This window comes from Elephantulus edwardii, unplaced genomic scaffold (genome assembly GCF_000299155.1).
Source record: "Elephantulus edwardii isolate Elephantulus edwardi_28Jun2011 unplaced genomic scaffold, EleEdw1.0 scaffold00068, whole genome shotgun sequence".
NCBI classification, from domain to species: Eukaryota; Metazoa; Chordata; class Mammalia; order Macroscelidea; family Macroscelididae; genus Elephantulus; species Elephantulus edwardii.
In genome coordinates this window covers 14810516-14832612 of record NW_006399818.1, presented here as the reverse complement: position 1 = coordinate 14832612, position 22097 = coordinate 14810516, and the positions used below count along the sequence as shown (strand labels likewise).

General features: G+C 41.6%; 1 protein-coding gene across 1 annotated transcript in view; it reads left to right on the top strand.

Moving 5' to 3' along the window:
- The window catches only part of GLT8D2 (glycosyltransferase 8 domain containing 2), a 29401-nt gene extending 11379 nt beyond the window's left edge, over nt 1-18022 (top strand). The window contains exons 3-9 of the mRNA XM_006888552.1: nt 784-955; nt 4706-4823; nt 7237-7321; nt 8424-8536; nt 11203-11369; nt 12411-12523; nt 17780-18022. Coding sequence (XP_006888614.1) covers nt 784-955; nt 4706-4823; nt 7237-7321; nt 8424-8536; nt 11203-11369; nt 12411-12523; nt 17780-17952 — 941 coding nt within the window. The 3' untranslated portion in view covers nt 17953-18022. The remainder of the gene's footprint in view (nt 1-783; nt 956-4705; nt 4824-7236; nt 7322-8423; nt 8537-11202; nt 11370-12410; nt 12524-17779) is intronic.
- Nucleotides 18023-22097: the final 4075 nt, after the last annotated feature.

Here is a 22097-nt window from a genome sequence, read left to right as displayed (position 1 = left end):
TATTGCATGAGTTCCTTGTTTTTCAATGCAGCGTAGTATTCCATTGTGTGAATATACCACATCTTCTCTATCCATTTGTTTGTTGATGGGCACTTGGGTTGTTTCCAGCTCTTTGCTATTAGCTGTGATAAACATGAGTGTGCATATATCTGCTTGGGTGGCAGTTCTGGTCTCTTTGGGGTATATTCCCATAGTGGAATTGCTGGGTCAAATGGTATCTCTATTTGCACCTTTTTGAGAAAGCGCCATACTGCCTCCACAGTGATTGCACCAGTGTGTTGGTTCTTGTAACAGTTCTAAAGTAGTAGTGACATAAGATAAAGAGATTTTTTAAAGTAAAAGTCTTATATTTCAGCTCCATAATTTTAAATAAACATCTCCTTTATCTTACTGCTTTGATGGTATCTTCTATCTTGTTGTATTCTAAGGTGGTTACTCCAACTCCCACCATCATATCTACATTTCAGCCAGTGCAGAGGAAACTGGGGAGAGGAAGCACATTCCTTTTAAAGGAAGACTTAGTAGTTGTAGGTATTATCTGTTCTAGCATCCTTTTGGTCAGATCTTGGTCTCGTGGAGCTATGTGAATAATAGGCCTAATGGTAACTATGTGCCAGCTGAAGTTCTAGGATGCTAAGAGAAGGAAAGATAAAATATTGCAGAACTGATAGTAATTTCTTCCACTCCATGCGGTGCTGTCTCTCCCAATGTTAAACTGATTCTGTCTTGAAATTCCTTTCTATTCTAACTGATGCACCAAGGTAGTGTTTTTGATGCTTCCAGAGGATGACTCAGAGACTCCTGAGGAAGTGGAAGAGGAAATCCCTGTGGTGATTTGTGCAGCAGCTGGGAGAATGGGTGCTACCATGGCTGCCATCAACAGCATCTACAGCAACACAGATGCCAACATCTTGTTCTATGTAGTTGGACTCCGGAACACTCTATCTCGAATACGGTAATTTGTACATGGTAGACTTTGAGAGTTTCTATTTTATTTTAACGTTTTATGATTGTTCCTTAAATGGATGCACTGCCCTTTTTTGTTTGATAAATGTCATTGGACTAAAGAAGAGATGGCCTAAGTTCTCTGTGGTAACTTGACAAATCTGGACTTGATATGAAAATTTCAGGAAAGCCTCATTAAGCATGCAGAAAGTGCATCCTCCCACAGAAATAAATTGTCTAACAAACCAAATAATCCAAATCCTTAACTAGCTTACGTGAAAAATATTACTATCTCAAGTGGTTTATTTTTTAATTCCCTGAATTCTTAAGCTGAGAACAATTCAAAGAAGAAAAACATATACATTTTCACTAAGCTTGAAAATAGACTATCTGACATAGTGACACAGAGATTTCAGACATGGACTCTAGTGGGTCAGAGATGATGATGGCACAGGTTAGGGCAGGGTTCGGATCAGCTGTTCATTGTTTCATACAATGTCCACCTCATAAATTAGAAAAGCATTTTGGGAGGGAAGTTTGGCAATGTCTACTAAAATATTGCATATATATAATGTGACACCATTTCTACTTCTAGGAATTTGTATTACAACAAGTCCAGCACATATTGTCAAAATAAATGTAAAATTATGTTAATACCAACATTTTATTAAATGGTAAAAAATGGGAAGCTTTTTAAAGGTCCAATAAAGAAGAAATATTTACATGGAATTTAATCCAGCTATTTTAAAATAAATAAGTTTATTTGCATCTACAGTAAATAAAAATTTCAAGGTATATTGTTAAGTGGTAAAGTAAATTGCAATATAATTCAGTGAGGGTGATCCACTTTATTTTAAAAAAAACCCTCAAACTACAAATGTGTGCAAGGTGTATGATACCTATACTTACCTGTTTCTCTACTTGCATTTCTGTAAAGCAAAGTAACTGAAAAAAAGTAACAAATTTGTAGTTGTTGTTTTCCAAGGCTGTAAATTGTGGATTTTTAAAAACTACTTTAAAATTATTAGGTTTTTAAATTTGAGTATAAGTTTACAAATCATGTTGGGTTTTCATACAATCATTGATAGTTATAATCTTAATTACCATTTATTAATATATTTAATTACCATGTCTAATCAATTTCTTATTGTGTATTGTTTTCCATAATTGGTATGAGTCACAAGCGACTCGATGGCACATAACAACAACATTGTTTTCCATTCACCCCTTTTTCATTTATTCATTTTTATCCTCATTCTCATCCTTGTTAACTCTCCAAGACTGATCCTACAGTATGCAACCCTTTCTTTAGCTTTTTCTAATAGTCATTTTATATCATGTCTTTTTGTGATTGTTTTATGTCACTCAGCATAATTTGTTGTAGATTCATCTAATTGCAATATTTTACCCATTCCTGATCATTTTTATTTTTTAATACTTTTGAGTCAGAACTAAGACATAGCTGACCCTCCAGTGAGTTGTTTTTGTTAGGTACTGTCAAGTTGAGATGACCTATAATGACCCTATGAACAACAGACCTGAACCCTGTTCTATCCTGTGCCATCCTCACACTTCCTGACACATTAGAGCCCATTGCAACAGTTACCACGTCAGTTCACCTGGTCAAAGATCTTCCTCTCCTTCGCTGACCCTCCACCTTTCCCACCATCATGTCCCTCTCCTCCAAAGAATACCCCCTCCTAGCAACGTGCTTGAAGTATGTGAGGTGAAACCTCATCATTCTGCCTCCAAAGAGCACTCCAACTACTCCTTCTCCAAGACATATCTGTTTGTTCTTTTGGCTGTCTATGCGATGTTCAGTGCTCCTTTCCAACACCACAGCTCAATCTTCGATCAACCTTTTCTATTGTCCAGGGAGTTTTTAGACACAGTAACTTACAAGAGATTGTCTTTCTCCTGCAAAGCAGCTGCTAGGTTCAAACAGTAAACCGTTGTGTTGGCAGTACAATTCCTTAGCACATTAGTGAAGCAAATACTCCATTGTGTAAAGTACCACAGTTTCTTTTGCCATTCATCCATTAATAGACGCTTGACTTATTTTCAACTCTGCTGTGGTAAATAACGCTGCAATAAACATGCCAGTGTACATGTTAGTTTGTGTCACAGCTCTTATTCCTATGGGATATATACCTAATAGTGGGATTGCAGGATAAAGTTTTATTTCTTTTCTCAACTTTCTAAGGAAGCATCACGCTAGTTTTCCATAGTGGCTGCATCATTTTTACATTTCCACCAGCAGTATATGAGAGTTCCAATCTCTCCACATCTTTGCCAGAATTTTTTTTAGATTTTATTTTAATAATTTTAATGAACATTTACAGAGATTTTGAATTTCCATTCATTGTTGCACTTTTCTCCCTGCCCAGCCCTCCCCCACACCCCCACCCCCGTTCACTCCTCTTTTGAAAAGTAAAAGAAAAATTCTTTCTTTGCTTTGCCAGCATTTTGTGCTTGCTGTCTTGTTTAACTTTGTTTTTGTTACTAGACTGATATGAAAAAAATATATATAGGAATTGGGAAGAGGAGAATTTAAGTTATTTCTGTGTTGTTTCAATCATTTAAAAGGAGAATGTATTTGTGTATTTTTTAATTTTTTATTTTATTTCATTATTTGTGTGTGTGCGTGTGTGTGTGTGTGTGTACCATCAAATCAGATCTGACTGGTACAGGAGGAGATTGGTCTTCCTTCTCCAGCAGAGCATCTATCTGGTGGATTCGAACTGCGCACCTCTGAGATTGCAGTGCAGCTTCTTGCCACTAGGCCACCAGAGCTCGCCAGTATTTGTGTATTTTTCTGGCACAAATATTCATGCGTTTGGCAACTAAATTGGTGGTTAGAGTTCCCCAAGAAGCACCATGGAACAAAGGTCTAAAGCTCTATTTCCAAACAGCTATTCAAAACCCTGTGAAGTACAACTGTACTCTGACACACTTGGGAGAGACTAGGAGTCAGAATCAACTCAACAGCAATTGGTTTGCTCTTCAGGTTTTGTGTTTGTTTGTTTCTTGGGTTTTCTTAATAATTATAAGTTGTTCAGCTATTCATTGGTAACAATGCTAGGAGATAGGAAAGACATTTGTCCACATTGTAAGTGGCCCTTGGCTGTTGGTAGTCAGAGGACTGTGCTTTGCTTTCTAGTTTTCCTGGGCATCATTTCTCACTGTCCTTATCATGCTCGCTGCTCCTGACCCTAACCCTAACCCTAACCCTCCAAGCCTGCACTCTCAGCTCTCGAGTTCTCAGTGGGATGGAAGTCAGACAGCCAAGCCTACAGATGTTGCTTTTAGAAGAAAGAAGGGACGTTTGTGTTCTTCTAGTTTCCTGTGGAGATTATTCAGAACTGGAAGATATTTGGTTATTACTGTTTAGCTTAATTTCCTTTGCTGAAAGAGTTATGTGAATGGAAAAAGGGAGGGGGGAAGAAGAATGAAAAGAAAAGATTGAAAGCCAGACCAGATGGAGAAATAAAAATCGAGGATTGATAGGCTAGACTCTGCTAAGATTTCACACATTGTATTTTTAACTCTGTAAGGAGTCGGCATGAAGAGTTAGGGGTCTGGGAGTGAAATTCTTGCCTTCCGGGCAGGAACTTGGTTGGTTCCCTTCTTGACTGCTGCACCTCATGAATAAACCATCACCTGTCAGGAGAGGTTTGCATGTTGTTGTGATGCTGAACTGATAACAGGGAGGCAACAGGTCGGCCCTGAGGCAAAGGGATTGTTTGTTTTGTCTTTTTAGAAAATGGATTGAACATTCAAAACTGAGAGAAATCAACTTTAAAATTGTGGAATTCAACCCCATGGTCCTCAAAGGGAAGATCAGACCCGATTCCTCAAGGCCCGAATTGCTCCAGCCTGTGAGTAGGAGTTATGTCCCCGCTGGGGGGAGCCCTTGGTGAGACCCTTGTTTCATGGGAAATGGTCATGAAAGACCGGAGGGGGCACCTTCTACTGGGATGTAGATGGGATATTATTTTTTTTCCTCAATTTTAATGAAAATTTACAGAGACTTTGGATTTCCATTCATTAATTGTTGCACTTTTGTCCCTGCCCAGCCTCCCCCACTCCCCAGTTGGCTCTTCTCTTTGAAAAGTAAAAGAAAAATTTTTTTCACTGTTACGCAGTCCCTCCCCCAGGTCCACTCCACTATGCAGCCTTCATTCTGGACTCCTGTCATGACAATAATACCTAATCATATATCCCTTTTAAACAGTGCTCTCCCTCATCTGTTTCAATGCAGTATATATAATTTTAGATGGGCTGTTCTTCAAGGCTCACAGTGTTGTAGCTCCACTAAACTCTGCTTGTTTATCATTTATAAACCATCTGCTTCAGCAACGATCTAGGGTGATTTACATAAACATAGTGAAGTTATTACAGAGGAAAAGAAGCATTTAAAGCTCAGTAAGCATGTGAATATATCCCGGGGGTAGATAGTAGTAAGGGGGGAAAAATATTCCAAACACATAGGCTGTTGATGTGTATTCTGTGTACATTAAACCTTAGCTCCGAGTAATCCAGCAGCTAAAGGGAAACAGTAGTTAGATATGCTTTCAAGGGTTGAATAAGATAGTAGTATCTGTAGACACCAACTTTATCCTAGCTTAGAAGGAAACAAAGTATTTTATTGCAAGAGTGTTTACAAAAGGGACCCTCCCTCTGCTGCAAAGAGATCTGTGTTTTTGATGATATGACAGTGTTTACAAAATAATGCAGCCACCTTCTACATAAACTCCACTCTAATCCGTCCTTGAACCTTGAGAGGCTAGTAGGCCTCCTGTCTGATGTAGTGGCATTTTCCCAGTTCTAGATGTTTCCTGTCAGAACGGGAGCTGAATTGGAACTTAGGATGAAATGGTGTTGTTATGAATAAAAACTACCCCTGCCCCCAGATCCTATTTCCCTGACCTTTCTCTAGTTTGAGGAGCTGATGTGTTGCGTCTGATATTAGGATGACAAGCAGGTGCACAGGTGTGCATGAATACCTGTTTAAGGCTGCTGTTGGCGACTCAGAAAAACCTCAACAAAAACCCAAAACCTCGGACCCATTGCCAGCGAACCAGAACCAACTCATCGCCGACCCTCTTGTGGGTTTTTAGAGGCTATAAATCACATAGGGAAAGATTGCCTATCTCACTTCCAGAGAATAGCTGGTGCATTTGAACCGTCTGCCTCAAAGATTGGCTAGTCTCTTTGACTCCCACTTCAGCACTTCACAGAATGCAAACAGCCACGGTGGTGGGAGGTTTGGAGATTGGATCCAGCAGTTGTTGTTGTTGTTGTAGGTTTTCATGTGAATTTTTACTTGGATAAATGCTCAGTAATGTAATCTGTAGGTCATATGGTAGTGCCAGAATTATTATTATTATTATTATTAATTTTCATGAAAATTTACAGAGTCTTTGGATTTCCATTCATTCATTGTTGCACTTTTCTTCCTCCCCACCCTTCCCCTCCAGTTCATTCTTCTCTTTGAAAAGTAAAAGAAAAATTCTTTCATTGTTATTCAATCCCTCCCCCCAGGTCCACTCCACTACATAGCCTTTGTTCTGGACTCCTGTTATGGCAATAATACCGAATCATATATCCCTTTTAAGCAGTTCTCTCTCTCATCTGTTTCAATGCGGTATACACAACTTATCCCATGTTTCCCAACCCCTATGTCAGTCCCGTTTTACAACAGTGGCCTTTAGGTTGGCAGCACAACTCCTTACTCAGTGGGCCACCAGAGTTCACTGGTAGTAGACAGCTATCAAAATTTACTCAATGTAAACTAAAGTAGGCTCACTCACTCACTCACTCATTGTCATCAAGTTAGAACAGAGCTGACTCTCCAGTGGACTGTCACATCACCCATTTTTGGGATAGGTCCCTAGGGTCGCTACAACATGGGGTTGTGCCCAACTCTATGGCACCTAGTGACAACAGTCTTTGGGGCTGACAACACCAACTCCTTACTCACCAAAACTCATGGCAATTAGTGACCTCAAAAATTGGCTAGTCTCTTTGACTCCCACTTCAGCACCTCACAGAATACAAACAGCCACGGTGGTGGGAGGTTTGGAGATTGGATCCAGCAGTCATTCATCTGGCAGAGCTGGTTTTCAGCCCCACAGTCCAGCACCTAGAAGCTCAGTGAGGCCTCTCTGCAGTTCATTTGATTCTGCTTCAAACTTGTAGCTGAGCCAAGGTCATGGTCAAAGCCTTTGAGAAAGAACACTGACCCAGATAGCTAGCTCTACCTCCACGCCATTTCTTTTGTTTTGACAGCTGAATTTTGTTCGCTTCTATCTTCCTCTGCTCATCCACCAACATGAGAAAGTCATCTATGTGGACGATGATGTCATTGTACAAGGTAAATATTCTGGTTGCTGAGAACACTTGGCAAAAGAGGCTGAAAAGTCTGACTGGTACAGAAGGAGATTGTCCCTCCTTCTCCAGCAGAGAATCTGGGATTGCAGTGCAGCTTCTTGCCACTAGGCCACTGTCTTTCTCATTTTTACAAAGATGCAAAATGAAATTAGAAAACCTCAGTGGTTTTTAAAGTGCTTATTAAAGTCATGAGGATAATGTTGTTGGATATTTGGGAATATTCTGACAGCAGATGGGGGGGGTCCCCTTTCCTGGGACGTTCAGTTGGTTTTCCAAGGCACCATTCTCTGTCACAGCCTGAGTGGCATGGCAGCATTGCTTTCCTTTGTATCCGTAGCACGTGGGGAAGAAAACCTCACTGTTGACATCCGTAGGCGCTCACTAAGTTTGGCTACTTCAATGTTGCAGTCTATCTCTCACAGGGGAAAACAAGATTCCATTGGTGTGGTACCAACATAGCAACAGAAATAAAGACCAATGTCAGTTCAGAAGTTACCCTCAAGTTGCTTTGATAGGAGCTATTTTTAGTAAATAAATTGCCAGGCTATCTGACTTTCCTCAGAACAAAATTATTGTTAGTAATGCTGTCCACGACTCATAGTGACCCTGTGAACAGCAGAGCAGAACCTTGTGCTCTTCTGCCCCCTCCTCGTATCCCCAGAACGTCTGAGCACGTTACTGCTCTCACTGTGCCCGTTCTTCTCATTGAGGGCCGCCCTCTCGTACGCTGACCCTCACCTTTCCCAGCGTGCTGTCTTTCTCCAAAGACTGGCCCTCTTGATAACATGCCCAAAGTGCGTGAGATAAGCCTTCACGCTCCTTGCTCCTCTTCCAAGGTAGACTGATTTCTTCTTTTAGCCGCCCATGGTGAATTCCATATCCCTTGCCAGCATTATAATTCAAAGGTATCCATTCACCTTTGGTCTTCCTTTTTTTTTGTCGTCCAGCTTTCAGATGCATACAAAACAACTGAAAAATACTTTAAAATAGCAAATTCGGGCACAGTTTAAGCTCTTAAAGTCCTATCAAGCTTTAGCGATAACAAATGTTACAGTGTTTTTAACTCCTGGCATTTCTCAATTCAGGTGATATCCAAGAGCTGTATGACACCACCCTGGCGCTGGGCCACGCTGCAGCGTTTTCTGACGACTGTGATTTGCCCATCGCTCAGGACATAACCAGACTAGTGGGCCTACAGGTGGGCATGGTCTTTCCGGGATTCTACCTACACTCTGCTGCTCTCCCCTCCTCTGTTCCTTCCCTGCAACTCAAGATGACTATCTGTCATAGAAGCTTCAGGAGCCCCAGGGACCAGTCTGGCCTGCTGGGATACAGAATAGACAGGGTTACAGACCTGGGCTTAGAGTTTCAACTCCAGCTCCACCCTTACTCACTCTGGGACAAATGCTTTAACCCTGTGAAGCCCTACTTCCCTTATCTGAAGAATGGCAACAATACTATCTCTGTGGCTGCAGTGTTTGTGAGCTACAATGAGATTTTGCTGGCTGTCATCAAGGGGATCCCAACAGCAACCCATGTGACAAAGTAGAACTGCCTTGGCTGTCATCGTAACAGGAGCACGTAGCCAGGTTTTTTCTCCCAAGGAACAGCTGGGGGATGGGGTGGGTTGAACTACCAACCTTTTGATTAACGATTAACAGTTCAGCACTTAACTGTTGTGCCACTCTAGGATTCCTTATGATGAAACAATGCCATGAAGAAGTGTGTGACATGAAGCCAGTGCTCCAGAAATAAGAGCTGCGGTCATAATGGTTGCTAAGAACCACACAGAGGGCAGAGATGCTGTTTTCTAGAAAAGATGATGAGTTTTGGTTCTATATTCCGAGGTTTGATAGTCGTCACTCGCTCCCCTCTCCACTTCCCTTTGGTAGAGGGGACTGTTGATTTTATTCAAGGGTAAAGATAAAAAGAATAACCTTAGTTACAAGTATGATTAAATCAGAAATGTGAATCATAATAAGTATTTTAATGAAAATTGATTTTTAAATTATTTTTTAAAAGCAGGCTATGTTAGAATGCCAGAAAAATCAATCATATAGTTTCTTAATGTTTCAAGTGGTCTCCATAAATGAAACTCAATTTTTAAAAATTTCTTTACATTTTATTTTATTATTTTTTGTGTGTGTACCATCAAATCAGATCTGACTGGTACAGGAGGAGATTGTTCCTCCTTCTTCAGCAGAGCATCTGGTGGATTCGAACCACTCACCTCTGGGATTGTAGTGCAGTTTCTTGCCATTAGGCCACCAGAGCTTGCCACTTAAACTCAATTATTTTTAATGAAAAAGAAAATCTCCTTACCCTAGTAGAAATGCAGGAAATTGAACTTACATGTCACACTGGAACCAGAAGGGTGCCTTTCAAATACAAGGTGCTATAAAGAATTGAATGCTTATCTTTAACTAAAGTTCGAGCACATATATGTGACATTTCAGGTAGAGCTTCCTTTTAAGACCTCAGTTCTAGGGCTAGACACAAACATTACCTAAATCGTATCTCCATCAGTTACTAGCTTTGTGACTTTGAGCAGGTTATGTAACTAATTGTTTTTACATTTGCCAAATAGAGGCAACTGTAATACTTTTCCTTGTGGAGTTCGTGTGAGGATTAAATAAATGAATACATATAAAGTACTTACATGCGATTAGTGAGGAAATGCACATAAATTCTTAGCCCAATGCCTGGCACAGAGTAGGTGCCCAGATGTTTCCATCACTCCTGTGTGTATTTGAGTATCACACTAAGGAGGTAATGTGAACAATATGTCCCTCTTCATATTCCGTTTATTTAAAAAGTACTTACTGAGGGCATGCTAAGTGCTATGTATTGATAATGCCATTGCTCACACTAAAAGTTTTGCCTTTGTGTAGCTATGTGCTAGTGGGTAGAGACAGATAGTAAAGAAATAAGTATTTGACAGAGACTCAAGATAGAGGTAGGATGCTGTGATTTAGAAAGGGTACTTGGGGAACTCACCACTGAGTTGATGACACTGAGGGAACCACTTTATATAGATATTTAGGGGAAAGGATTCCAGCCAGCGATAGTAACAAGTGTTAAGGTAGGTTTAGCTAGTATGTTTAAATCACAAGAAAGTCAGTATGGGCAGGGGTGGAGAGGTAATGGGGACCAGATGGGGTAGGTAGAGCAGGGTCAGCTATTTTAGCAACATTGGCTTTGACCCTAAAAGAACTGGGAGACTAGTGGGGGCTTTGAGCAGAGGAGTGATGCAGACTGGATGGGTGGACATGAGTGGAGGCAGGAACACTACTCGGAAGTATCTTGCCGAAATCCCGTGAAGTAATGATGCCCCAGACCAGGAAGGAGTAGTGGAGGAGTGAGAAGTGGTTAGCTGCTGTGTATGTTTAGAGAATAATGTCAATAGAGTTTCTGGCTGATTTGTCTCAGGAGTGAGAAAGAGGAGTCTAGGATAGCCTTGAGGGTTTTTTATAAGTAAGTAGATGGATAGAATTGGCACTAACATGTGGACATATTGTAGGGAAGGCTTATGGTTAGAGTTAGGATTAGTTTTGGGATGTGGACTAAAGGCAAATGCAGCAGGAGGTGGAGGTCCAGAGGTGTCAACATGGAAGGTATTTAGAAACAACAGTGGACAGGCCACCTAGGATGTTAGCGCTAGAGATGGTGCTGGCCCTGAGACTGGGACAATGAGTATCCAGGGTTGGGCAATGAGGAGAACCAGCAAAAGGCATAAGAAGTGGTCAGTGACACAGGAGAAAAACAGAAAGATGCTACACAGCACCTTCCAGAAGAGGATCATTTTCTAGAAACGTTTATAAAATGTACGTTGGTCAAAAGCTTGCGTCTCCTGTTCCTCCCTAGAACACATACATGGGCTATCTGGATTACCGGAAGAAGGCCATAAAAGACCTCGGTATCAGCCCCAGCACCTGCTCTTTCAATCCTGGCGTGATTGTCGCCAACATGACAGAGTGGAAGCACCAGCGAATCACCAAACAGCTGGAGAAGTGGATGCAGAAAAACGTGGAGTACGTGTGCCCTTCCTCAGCCTTTCCCCACATGCCAGATCACACGATTACGCGAGTAAATTTTCTATGCATAGTTCAGAAGTCAGAATATTATTTCACCAACATCTTAGGCCAGATTTTCTTATTCAGGCAGCATCGAGGGGGATGAAATAGCAGCAGATAAAATTCCAGTCTCAGATAATGTGAATCTAAGGCACAGAGAGCCTGCAGAATAAAGAGTCTCAGATAAGCATATCCCTCATAGAGTTCCATATGTGATTTTCCATCTTTTTCCAGAATCCTACCATAAGCCTTCAATGATCTTAGTCAAGTTTCTCCTTCTTACATAGATTTAAGGATTATGTTGTAAAGTCAGCTCCATTTTGGAGAGCTGATTTTTTCCCCGATTTCTAATTATAGATGTTTTTAAATCAAGAAAGTAAGAACTCCAGCACAGACACTATTATTACTATATTTCTGGTCAATCTTTCATCTGAGTTTTAAAAGAACATTGTGTGTGTGTGTGTGTGTGTGTGTGTGTGTGTGTGTGTGTGTTCGTGTTCTGTACAGTGGAGTTGGAACCAACCCATAGCTGACCCTCCCACGGGTTTTCAGAGGTAGTTAATCTCACAGGAAGAGACTGCCCATCCTTCTCCCACAGAGTAGCTGGTGGCCTCAAACTGCATGCCTTTGGGATTGCAGCACAGCTTGTTGCCATCAGGCCACCAGAGCTCCCAAAAGACCATTATAACCATAAATTCATGAATGAAATTGTTCTAATGTAATAGTAATGTAGGACCAGAATTTGCTCTTTTACGTTTGCCTGCATTTTAAAATGGCAGAACAGAGCAGTAAGTAACTCACTCTGAATCTAAATGGGAGAGGGGCGTTCAGGGTGTGGTTCCTGCCCTCGTGCAGGTCTGGCATTTTTCGAAGAAGAAACAAGGGGGAAAGGCCATAGCGTCAAATGGTATGTCAGGTGATTTTCAAGCATTAGGCCCTGTTTCTGTCGAGGGTCTGGAAGTCCCATGCCATCTGTCACCTTTCCGTTCCGTTTCTCAGGGAAAACCTCTACAGCAGCTCCCTGGGTGGAGGCGTGGCCACGTCCCCCATGCTGATTGTGTTTCACGGGAAGTATTCCTCAATCAACCCCTTGTGGCACATAAGGCACCTGGGTGAGTACAAAGGGACATGCAAATGGACGTTTTTCTAGCCCCGGTGAGCAGCGTGATGAGGGCAGAGTCCTCCTCAGCACCAGGTTCCTCAATTCAAATGCACCTGGTAATTTGACCTTGTAGTGTTCACAGCCTTCACAGGGGGCTGGTGCTGGTGCTTACCCTAACGGCAGGTGTCTAAGAATTCATGGAAAGCAATAGTATATGGGCTGTGCTCATGAAACGTCAGCTATTGTTATGAAAGAACTTTTACATGAAGATGTTGTCACTTGCCTTGGCTTCCTCTTGCAATAGCCTAATAGTGGGACACAATCAAAGATACAGAGTGATTTATCATGGACAGAAGTAGCTGGCATTAAAACGTCTCTTTTAAAAAGCAGTTGTTCCTGGATTGTATATTCTGTTTGAGTCACTATCCACTAGAGAGTTCATGCTGGAATCCAATCCTGTGGTCACCTGTGCCCTTGGGCAGGCTACTCAAATTCTCTGAGTTTAATTGGGACTGGAATCTTGTGAAATTCTTATAAGGAATAAATTCCTTAATACATGTAAATCACTTGGAATAGAGTCTGGCATAGAATATAAATTTACATTGATTACAGCTGTAAACCCTCATCCAAAACCACTGGGCCAGACCCATTTGTTGTTATTAGGTGCCATTGAGTTGACTACAACTCACTTTATATACAAACAAATAGAAATCTTCCCTGATCAGGCCCCATCCTCACAATCTCCACTGTTTTTAAGTCCACTGATACAGTCACTGTGTCAATGAGTTTCAGTGAAGGTCTTCAGTCACTGTGTCAATGAGTTTCAGTGAAGGTCTTCCTTTCTTTCCTTAACCCTCACCTTTCCAAGCATAGTCCCCTTGTCCAAGAATTGGCCCATCCTGACAACATGCCCAAAACATGCGAAAAATTTAGAAGTGTTTCCATTTCAAAAAGGTCATCAATCCCAGAGGTGCACGATTCAAATTCACGAGATGCTGTGCTGGAGAAGGAGGAACAATTTCCTCCTGTACCAGTCAGATCTGATTTGACAGTACACACACAAAATAATAATTTTTTTTAAAAGAAGAGGATTTAAAAAAAGGGTCATGTGTGTATAGGGAGCTCTGGTGGCCTAGTGGTAAGGAGCTGTGTTGCAAACCCGACCTTATGTGGTTTGAATCCACCAGCTGCTCCACAGGGAGAAAATAAGTGATCTCCTCCCATGCAATTTACTGCCCCTGAAAACCGACTGGAGGATTAGCTATGAGTCAGTTCTGACTGACGGTACAGTAGATAATGTAACAGTGTGCATATACTTTATGCAAGCCCCTCAGGGTGGTCTGGACTATTGTTTTGCTCTTAGGTACCCTTACTTAGCTCTGTCTCGTACCCATCTTTTGTACAGCAGAATTGAAACACTGCCTAATTTAGTTGCTCAAGTGCCATCAGCAGATTCTGACTCATTGTGACCCGATGAACAATAGACTGAAAGCTTGCCCTACCTATCCTGTACCATCCCCACAGTCTCCTATTGGTGTAATCACTGTGTCAATCTATCTCCATAGCAATCTTCTCTTTCTCTGACTTTTCTAAGCATGAAGTCTTTTTACAAGTACTGGCACCTTCAGACAACATGCTTAGAGAATGTCACACAAAGTTTCATCATCCTTGCCTCCAAAGAACTCCCTGTTTGGATTCCGTCTGAGACAGATTTGCTTGTTCTTTTGACAGTCCATTCAATACTCTTCTCTAATGCTACATTTCAAAGGCATCAGTTCTTCAGTCTTTCTTATTAATTGTCCAACTTTCATATACATTTGTTGGAATGGAACTGACTCATCTTTGACCCTCTAAGCATGTCTGCAGAGGCACTAAACCACACAGGAGGAGACAGCCCGTCTTTCCCATGAACCAGGTATCTGGTGGTTTAAAACCATAATCCTTTGGGTTGGGAGTACAACTCATTACCACTAAGCCACCAGAACACCCTGGAATATATTTAGCTAAAATGTTTTCCTCAAAATTTCAAGCCCCTCTAGAGCCATCAGCTGAGAAATGCAGACGGCCTGCTTAGTAGAGATTTTTCACCTTCCTGTGACTCTTGACAAAGGGGCATTTCCTTACATGTAGTCTTTGAAAACAAAAACCCGACCAAACCTACTACCATCAGATCAATTCTGTTTCATAGCAACCCTCTATCTGATTTCTGAGGCTTCAGTTCTTTACAAGAGGAGACAGGCCAGCTTTCTCCTGCAATGTTTTGATAGAGTCAAACCACCAAACTTTCATTAGCAATCCAAACACATTAACACACAGCTTTCAAGGTTGGTAATCATTCCAGTTATGCTAATAATAGCTTGAAATCACTAGTCTCTGTTTGCATAAATACTTTATGAACTGTGTAACCAGTTTTTGTGCTTAAAAAAAAGTACTACATATTAAACCAGAATCACATGACCTTGACTAGTCACTCTATTTTTAACCAGTAGACTTTCAGTTGTTTAAAAAATTGGACAGAGTTTAGGGCTGTTGTACATAGGGTCGCTATGAGTCACAAGCGACTCGACAGCACACAACAACAACAACAACCACCATTTTCTTTCAGAGAAGAAACTTTTAACACTAGGGGACATTAGAAAAACTTTACAGTCATAAAATCTTAATATAGTTTTTGTTGTTATGTGCTGCCAAGTCCCTTGCAACTCATAGCGACTCACATTATATACTAACAGCCCTGAATCCTGCTCTATCCTGTGCCAACCTTATTGTCTCTGACACACTTACCCCCATTGCCCCAGTCACTTAGTCAATCCATCTCATCCAGGGTCTTCCTGTCTTGCACTGTCCTTCCACACTCCCAACTATGATCTCCCCTTGCAAGGACTGGTCTCTCCTTGCAACAAGCCCAAAGTATGTCAGAGGAAGCCTCAGAATCCTTGCCTCCAAGGAGCAGCAGCCTGGTCTCACCCTCTCTAGGACGACCCTATTAGTTTTCCTAGCAGTCCATGGAATATTCAATACTCTTCTCCAGCACCACAGCTCAAAGGCATCAATTCTCTTCTTATCTCCCTAATCATTGTCCAGCTTTCTGATGCATAGCAAGTAATTGCAAAGACCATGGCCTGGATCAAGCACACCTTAGTCCTTAGAATATTCTAAAAATATTCTGAGCAAAGGCATACTTTCTTAGAGATTACTTATGATGGGACTAATACTCAAATGGGGTTTAGCTGGTAAAAAAGTAGACTTAATCTTATGTTTCATATGGTAAAAATGAGAAGAAAATATTACCAAAGTAAGATCCAAGAAACAAGAACTCCTATAAACTGGTGAGAGAATAAATCATATAACTTCTTTGAGGACAATTTAGCAGTATCTATCACAATTTTTAAGCTACAAGAGCTCCCCGGAATAACAATTGAGGCCTTTGAACTGTGGTGTTGGAGAAGAGTACTGAATAGCCCATGGACGGCCAAAAGAAGAAACAAATATATCTTGGAGAAGGTGCAGCCAGAGTGCACTTTGGAGTCAAAGATGATGAGGCTTTGTCTCACGTACTTCGGGCATGTTGCTAGGAGAGGCTATTCCTTGGAGAGGGACATCATGCTTGGAAAGTGGAGGGTTGGCAAAGGAGAGGAAGACCCTGAACCACGTGGATTGACACAGTGACTGCTGCAGTGGGCTCTGGTCTGTCAGGAAGCGTGAGGATGGCACAGGAGAGGACAGGGTGCAGGTCTTTTGTTCACAGGGTCACTATGGGTTGTACTCAACTCGAGGACACCTAACAACAAAAATATCACAATTTTTTTAAAGGCACACGTGTCAACCACCAATTCCACCTGTAAGATTTATACTGATATAGACATGCACAAAACATGAGAGTGTTCATTGTGTAGTATATTAATATTTATAAAGAAAAACCCATCAAAATGCCCATTGTGGTGGCTGTTGTTAGGTGCCATCTAGTTGATGACAACTTAGAGCAGTCCTGTGAACCGATCTGAACCTTGCTCTTCACCACCCTCTTATCATTCACGTGCCCATAAAAAGTAAACTCTCATATCCATTCTATGTAGTCATTAAAAACAATTCTGTAAATAAACAAAACAATTCCGTAAATTGACAGGGAATCTGTGAGACTGGTTCAGGGCAGGGCAGGCTTTGGAGCTGCTTTATGTCAGGTCGCTATGAGGCACAGGTGACTCAACAGCACATCACAACAGCAACATGTGCTGCTATTCAAAGTTCCTAAGGGAGCTCTGGAGGCCTAGTGGCAAGAAGCTGTGCTGCAATCCTGAAGGCAGGCAGTTTGAATCCACCAGATGCTCTGCTGGAGGAGGGACAGTCTTCTCCTGTGCCAGTAGGATCCGACTCGAGGGTACACAAAAAGACAAAAGAAAAAAAAGTAAAGTTCCCAAGAGAGTAAAACTCTGAAAATTCAGTGCTGTCGACTCACAGCTGACCTTCCAGTGGGTTTCCAAGGCTGTAATTGTATGGGAGGAGATTTCCCACTTTTCTTTCCTGGAACTGCTGGATTTGAACTATCAGAGGTATGACCTTTGGGAACTCCCTGTAGACTGTAGCGCCAGAGCTCCATGGTAATCTCTATGCTATTTTGTCTTCTCTTTAAGGGAATAAAGCTATACTGTATACACACAGTACAGCTATGGTGGCTTAGTGGTTAAGGAGTTACGCTGCCAACCCAAAAGCATGTGGTTTGAATCCACCTGAAGGAGAAAGATGGGCAGTCTCTTCCCAGGTGACTCCTGCCTCTGAAAACCTGCTGGAGTGTCAGCTAAGAGTTGGTTCCAACCTGAAGGTCTGTAATGTGTATACATGCAAACACACACAAGTCCACGTTCATGTGTGTGCTGGTTCCCGCTCCACAGCAACTCTCCATGGAGGTTCTGAGGTTGTAAACTGTAATGGGAGGCGACTCTCCGTATCTTGGGGCGGCTTCCCTTGGAGCAGCTGGTGGATTCAAACTGTCAGAGATGCTTATCTTTGGGATAACAGCACAGCTGCTACTGACTACACCGCAAGGGCTCCTACCCACACACGCACATACGTACACAGAGGTAGAACATTACTGGGAAGATTAAGGAAAAACCTGTTTAGAATGGTTGTTTTGGTGACTTGGGGGTGTCTAGAATACTTAATTGCATATTCTTTTGATATTTATTTTGCCATGAAGTCGTATTCTATTTTTAATATAAAATTTTTATTCTCTAAGTAGCTTTTTCTTTCCCTCCAAACATGTTCAAAGGCTGGAATCCCGATGCCAGATATTCGGAGCACTTTCTGCAGGAAGCTAAATTACTCCACTGGAACGGGAGACATAAGCCGTGGGATTTCCCGAGTGTTCACAATGACTTATGGGAGAGCTGGTTTGTGCCCGACCCCGCAGGAATATTCAGACTCCACCACCAGGAGAGATGAGGCGACTCGACATGTTTAATGTTTCCTGAATAAAAACGTGGACTTGACCATCGGGCCTCTTGTAACATTGATGAGAAATATGATAAATATGATTTGTACAAGAGAGCAAGAAAACATTGTTGTGTACAAATTTTAAAAAAATGAACCCCTAGGGAAAAAATTACCTTTTTTACCTACTAGAGAGAAACTGTGGAGAAACAAGAACTTCTGTCAAATACTGGTGGAATGACCAATGGACACAAGTGATTTGGGAACAGTGAATGATGTAACGTGAGCATTTGAAGTATTTCCTGTATAAAAACGTGCAGTTTTCTATCTGTGCCTCCTAAGACCCGATTCTTTATGAACAGCACTTGGTGGGCGCTAGCAAATTGAAAAACAAAACACATCAAATTGAAAAACAAAAAACATCAAGACTAACTTTTTAAAATATTTTTTTTCTTATTATTAATTTTAATGAAAATTTACAGATTCTTTATTTCCATTCACTCACTGTTGCACTTTTCCCCCTGCCCACCCCTCCCCTCTAGTTCGTTCTTCTAAGAGTAAAATTCTTTTATTGTTATACAATCCCTCTCCCTAAGTCCACTCCACTATGTAGCCTTCCTTTTGGACTCATGTCATGGCAATAATACCTAATCATATGTACCTTTTAAAACAGTTCTCTCTCTCATCTGTTTCAATGCAGTATACATAATTTATCTCATCTTTCTCAGCCACTCTTATGTTTAAATGATGCCTTTGGCCATATAATAGGCATTGATTTCTTTACCTAAATAAAAGTTGTTGTTGGTGGTGTTTATGAGGCAAGGATGGTGAGACTTCCTCTCACATACTCTGGGTATGTTGTCAGGAGAGGCCAATCCCTGAAGCAGACCATAATGTCTGGAAAAGTAAAGGTTGGCACAGAAGGGGCAGACAGACCCTCAGTGAGATGGCCTGACACAGAGACTGCAGCAATGGGCCTAAGCACTGGAGATGGTGAGGTGATTTCAGCTTGCGAGAAGCCGGACTTGACAGCACCTACAAACATGGAAATCAAGATTATATGAGCGAAAATGTTGTTGGACAGAAATCATCCCACCTAGATTTTAGTAGTTTGTTTAACCTTAAGGGCAGGTTGGCGGGGTTGTTGTTGTGTTTTGTGGTGGGGTTTGTTGTTTTTTTTGCACAATCCAAAGCATCTAGTGATATTCTTTCACAGATGTAATCAATTCCTATGTAGTCCATCAGATGAGGGCCATGTGTATAGTCACTCTGTGTTTTTTACAAAAGGTATTTGGGATGAAACATCTGAAGAATCGCTTTAGAAGCTCAGTATCAGCAGTCAAAGGCATGCCAGGTGCTGACTGTGGGACAGATCATCAACTACTCATGTCCAAGTTTAAAGGCAAGCTAAAGAAAATGAAAACAAATCCACAAGAATAAAAAAAAGACCGGGCCTCTATCCTATCTGGATTTAAAAACCATCTCAAGAACAGGCTTGAGGCACTGAGTGAAGGCCAGACGAACAGTGGGAAGATACCAAGAATATCATCCATGAAGAAAGCAAGAGGTCATTAGAAAGACAGAGGAGGAAGACAATACCAAAATGCAGGACAGACGAGACTCTGAATATCACACCAGAACACTGGAGAAGAAATCAGGAAGTTAAAGAGCTGAACAGAAGATGTTAACGGGCAGTTCAGGAAGACAAAACATTTTAATAAAATGTACCAAGAGTTGGAGTCAGAAAATCAAAAGGGAAGAACTCCTTAAGCATTTCTCAAGCTGAAGAAACTGATGAACAAATTCAAGCCTTGAATGACAATACTGAAAGATGCTATGGGCAAAATATGTCAGGGACCTTTCCGGAGTACTGAGAAGCAATGATGTCAGTCTAGAAACTAAGGTGCACCTGATCCAGGCCATGGTCTTCACAATTACTTGCTGTGCATCAGAGAGCTGGACAATGACCAAGGTGACAGAAGAATTGATGCCTTTGAGCTATGGTGCTGGAGAAAATTCTTGAACATACTATGGACCATCAAGAAAACAAATAGGTCTGTCTTAGGAAGGGTGAAACCAAGTTTCTCCTGGAGGCTAGGATTTTGAAGCTCTGTCTCACACACTTTGGGCATACGGCCAGGAGGGACCAGTCCTTGAAGAAGGACATCATGCTCGGAAGGGTGCACAGACAGCGCAGGAGAGGAAGACCCTAGATGAGATGGATTGATACAGTAACTAGGGCAATGGGGGGGGGGGAGTAGGTGTTTTAGAGTCAGTGAGACAGGCTCAGGACAGGGCAGACTTCAGAGCTGTCATATATAGGGAGCTATGAATTACAGGTGACTCGACAGTACTTAACAACATTGTGATTTTAATGATAGTTTAAAGTTGGATTTTATTTTACTCATTGATACACACTTTCCTCCCTACATCCCCAGTTCAAACCCAACTATTCCACTACTTGGAATATACCCTGAGAATAACTGGGGCACAAAATGAGATTTGTACACCAATGTTCATAGCAGCATTATTCACCATCACAAGAACATGGAAACAGCCCAAATGTCCAACCACAAATGAATGGATTGAGAGATTATGGTCTATTCACACTATGGAAAACCATGCAGCACACAGGAGCAATAATTTTGTAAATTACAACCTAACTATGGAGGGACTACAGAGCATTTTGCTGAGTGAACTAACTCGGTCCCACAAGGATAAATATTGTATAAAACCCTATTGTAGTCTGTCAGCTGTAGGCAGCCTCTGGCTTCTGGAAGAGAGGCCATGATGGAATGCTCAGGTGCTTGTGGCTTTCTTTTTGTCACAAGTGGGTGTTGGCAGAGCGGACTTGCCAGATGAACTGGGGGTCTCTGGCCCAGAGGTCGCCAGCATTTGGGCATGCTGGAATGGTAAAATACTTTAGGGCCCTCGGGCCTGCAGTCCTCAGGCCTGTTTTTCATTGTTTTGGTTCAAACATTCTCCTAGGTTGTATAGCCCTGGTGTATCCACTTGCCGTACAGAGGTAACTTGTGGTTGCTGTGAAGCTGAACACTGTAATACTGATGTGCCAAATGTGTTAATGGTTACCCATGGCGGACAGTGTTTGGTGGAGTTCCCTGATTATAACAAGCTTTGAAGCAGGAGTGGCATCCACTTCGGTAAGTTGCCTCCGGAAACCCTATGAACCTGGAGAAAGGATGAAAGTCATACAAGTGTTGAGGACTTTTGTTCATAGGGTCGCTATGAGTCACCTACGACTTGATGGCATTTAACAACAACATCAACAGAATGAGTATAAGGATCCAGGAAGGGTAGGAGAGGCTGGAAGCAGAGGGATGTGGATGTGCCGGGGGCAGGGGCTTAATCACTGGGTTGTACAATTTGATGGTGGGGGTTAGAGAAATTAAAGAATTTGTTCAAATTTATATTTGAGTTTGGTAAGTAAATTAGTAGAGAAACATGCACACGTGCACACACACATTTATTCATCGTTGCATAATTTCCTCCCTCCACCCTCCCCAGTCCACTGTGCCATATAATATACTTCTTCTTCTGGACTGTTGTCATACAAATAATGCCTGATCATATATTCCTTATGGGCAAACTCTTGAATGAGCCAGGAAGCATCAAAACATAAGTCATCATAACAAAAGAACTGGCCGACACAGAACCATTTCAAGAAAACAGCATATCATCAAGAACCAATGGCAATAAAAGAAGTCAAAGCTGATCTGAAGGAATTGGGGAAAAACAAGGTTCCAGGATTGAAGTGATACCGACTGACATTATTCCAATAAGCAGATGCAGCTTTGGCTCACCAGCTTGTGCCAAGAAATCTGGAGGACAACTTTCTCGCCAAGTGATTCAAAGAGATCTTTATCTCCAAAATGGTGATCCAACAGACTGTGGAAATTACTGAATATCACTTAATATCATATGCAAGCAAATGGTGCTGAAGATTATTCAGAAACTACTAGAACAGTCCATTGACAGAGAACTGCCAGAAATACAAGCTGGACTTAGAAGAGGCTGTAACCCTAGGGATATCACTGATGTCAGATGGATCTTGGCTAAAAACAGAGTGTCAGAGGATGTCTATTTATTTGTGTTTTATCAGCTATGCAATGGCATTTGCCTTTGCGGATCACAACAAA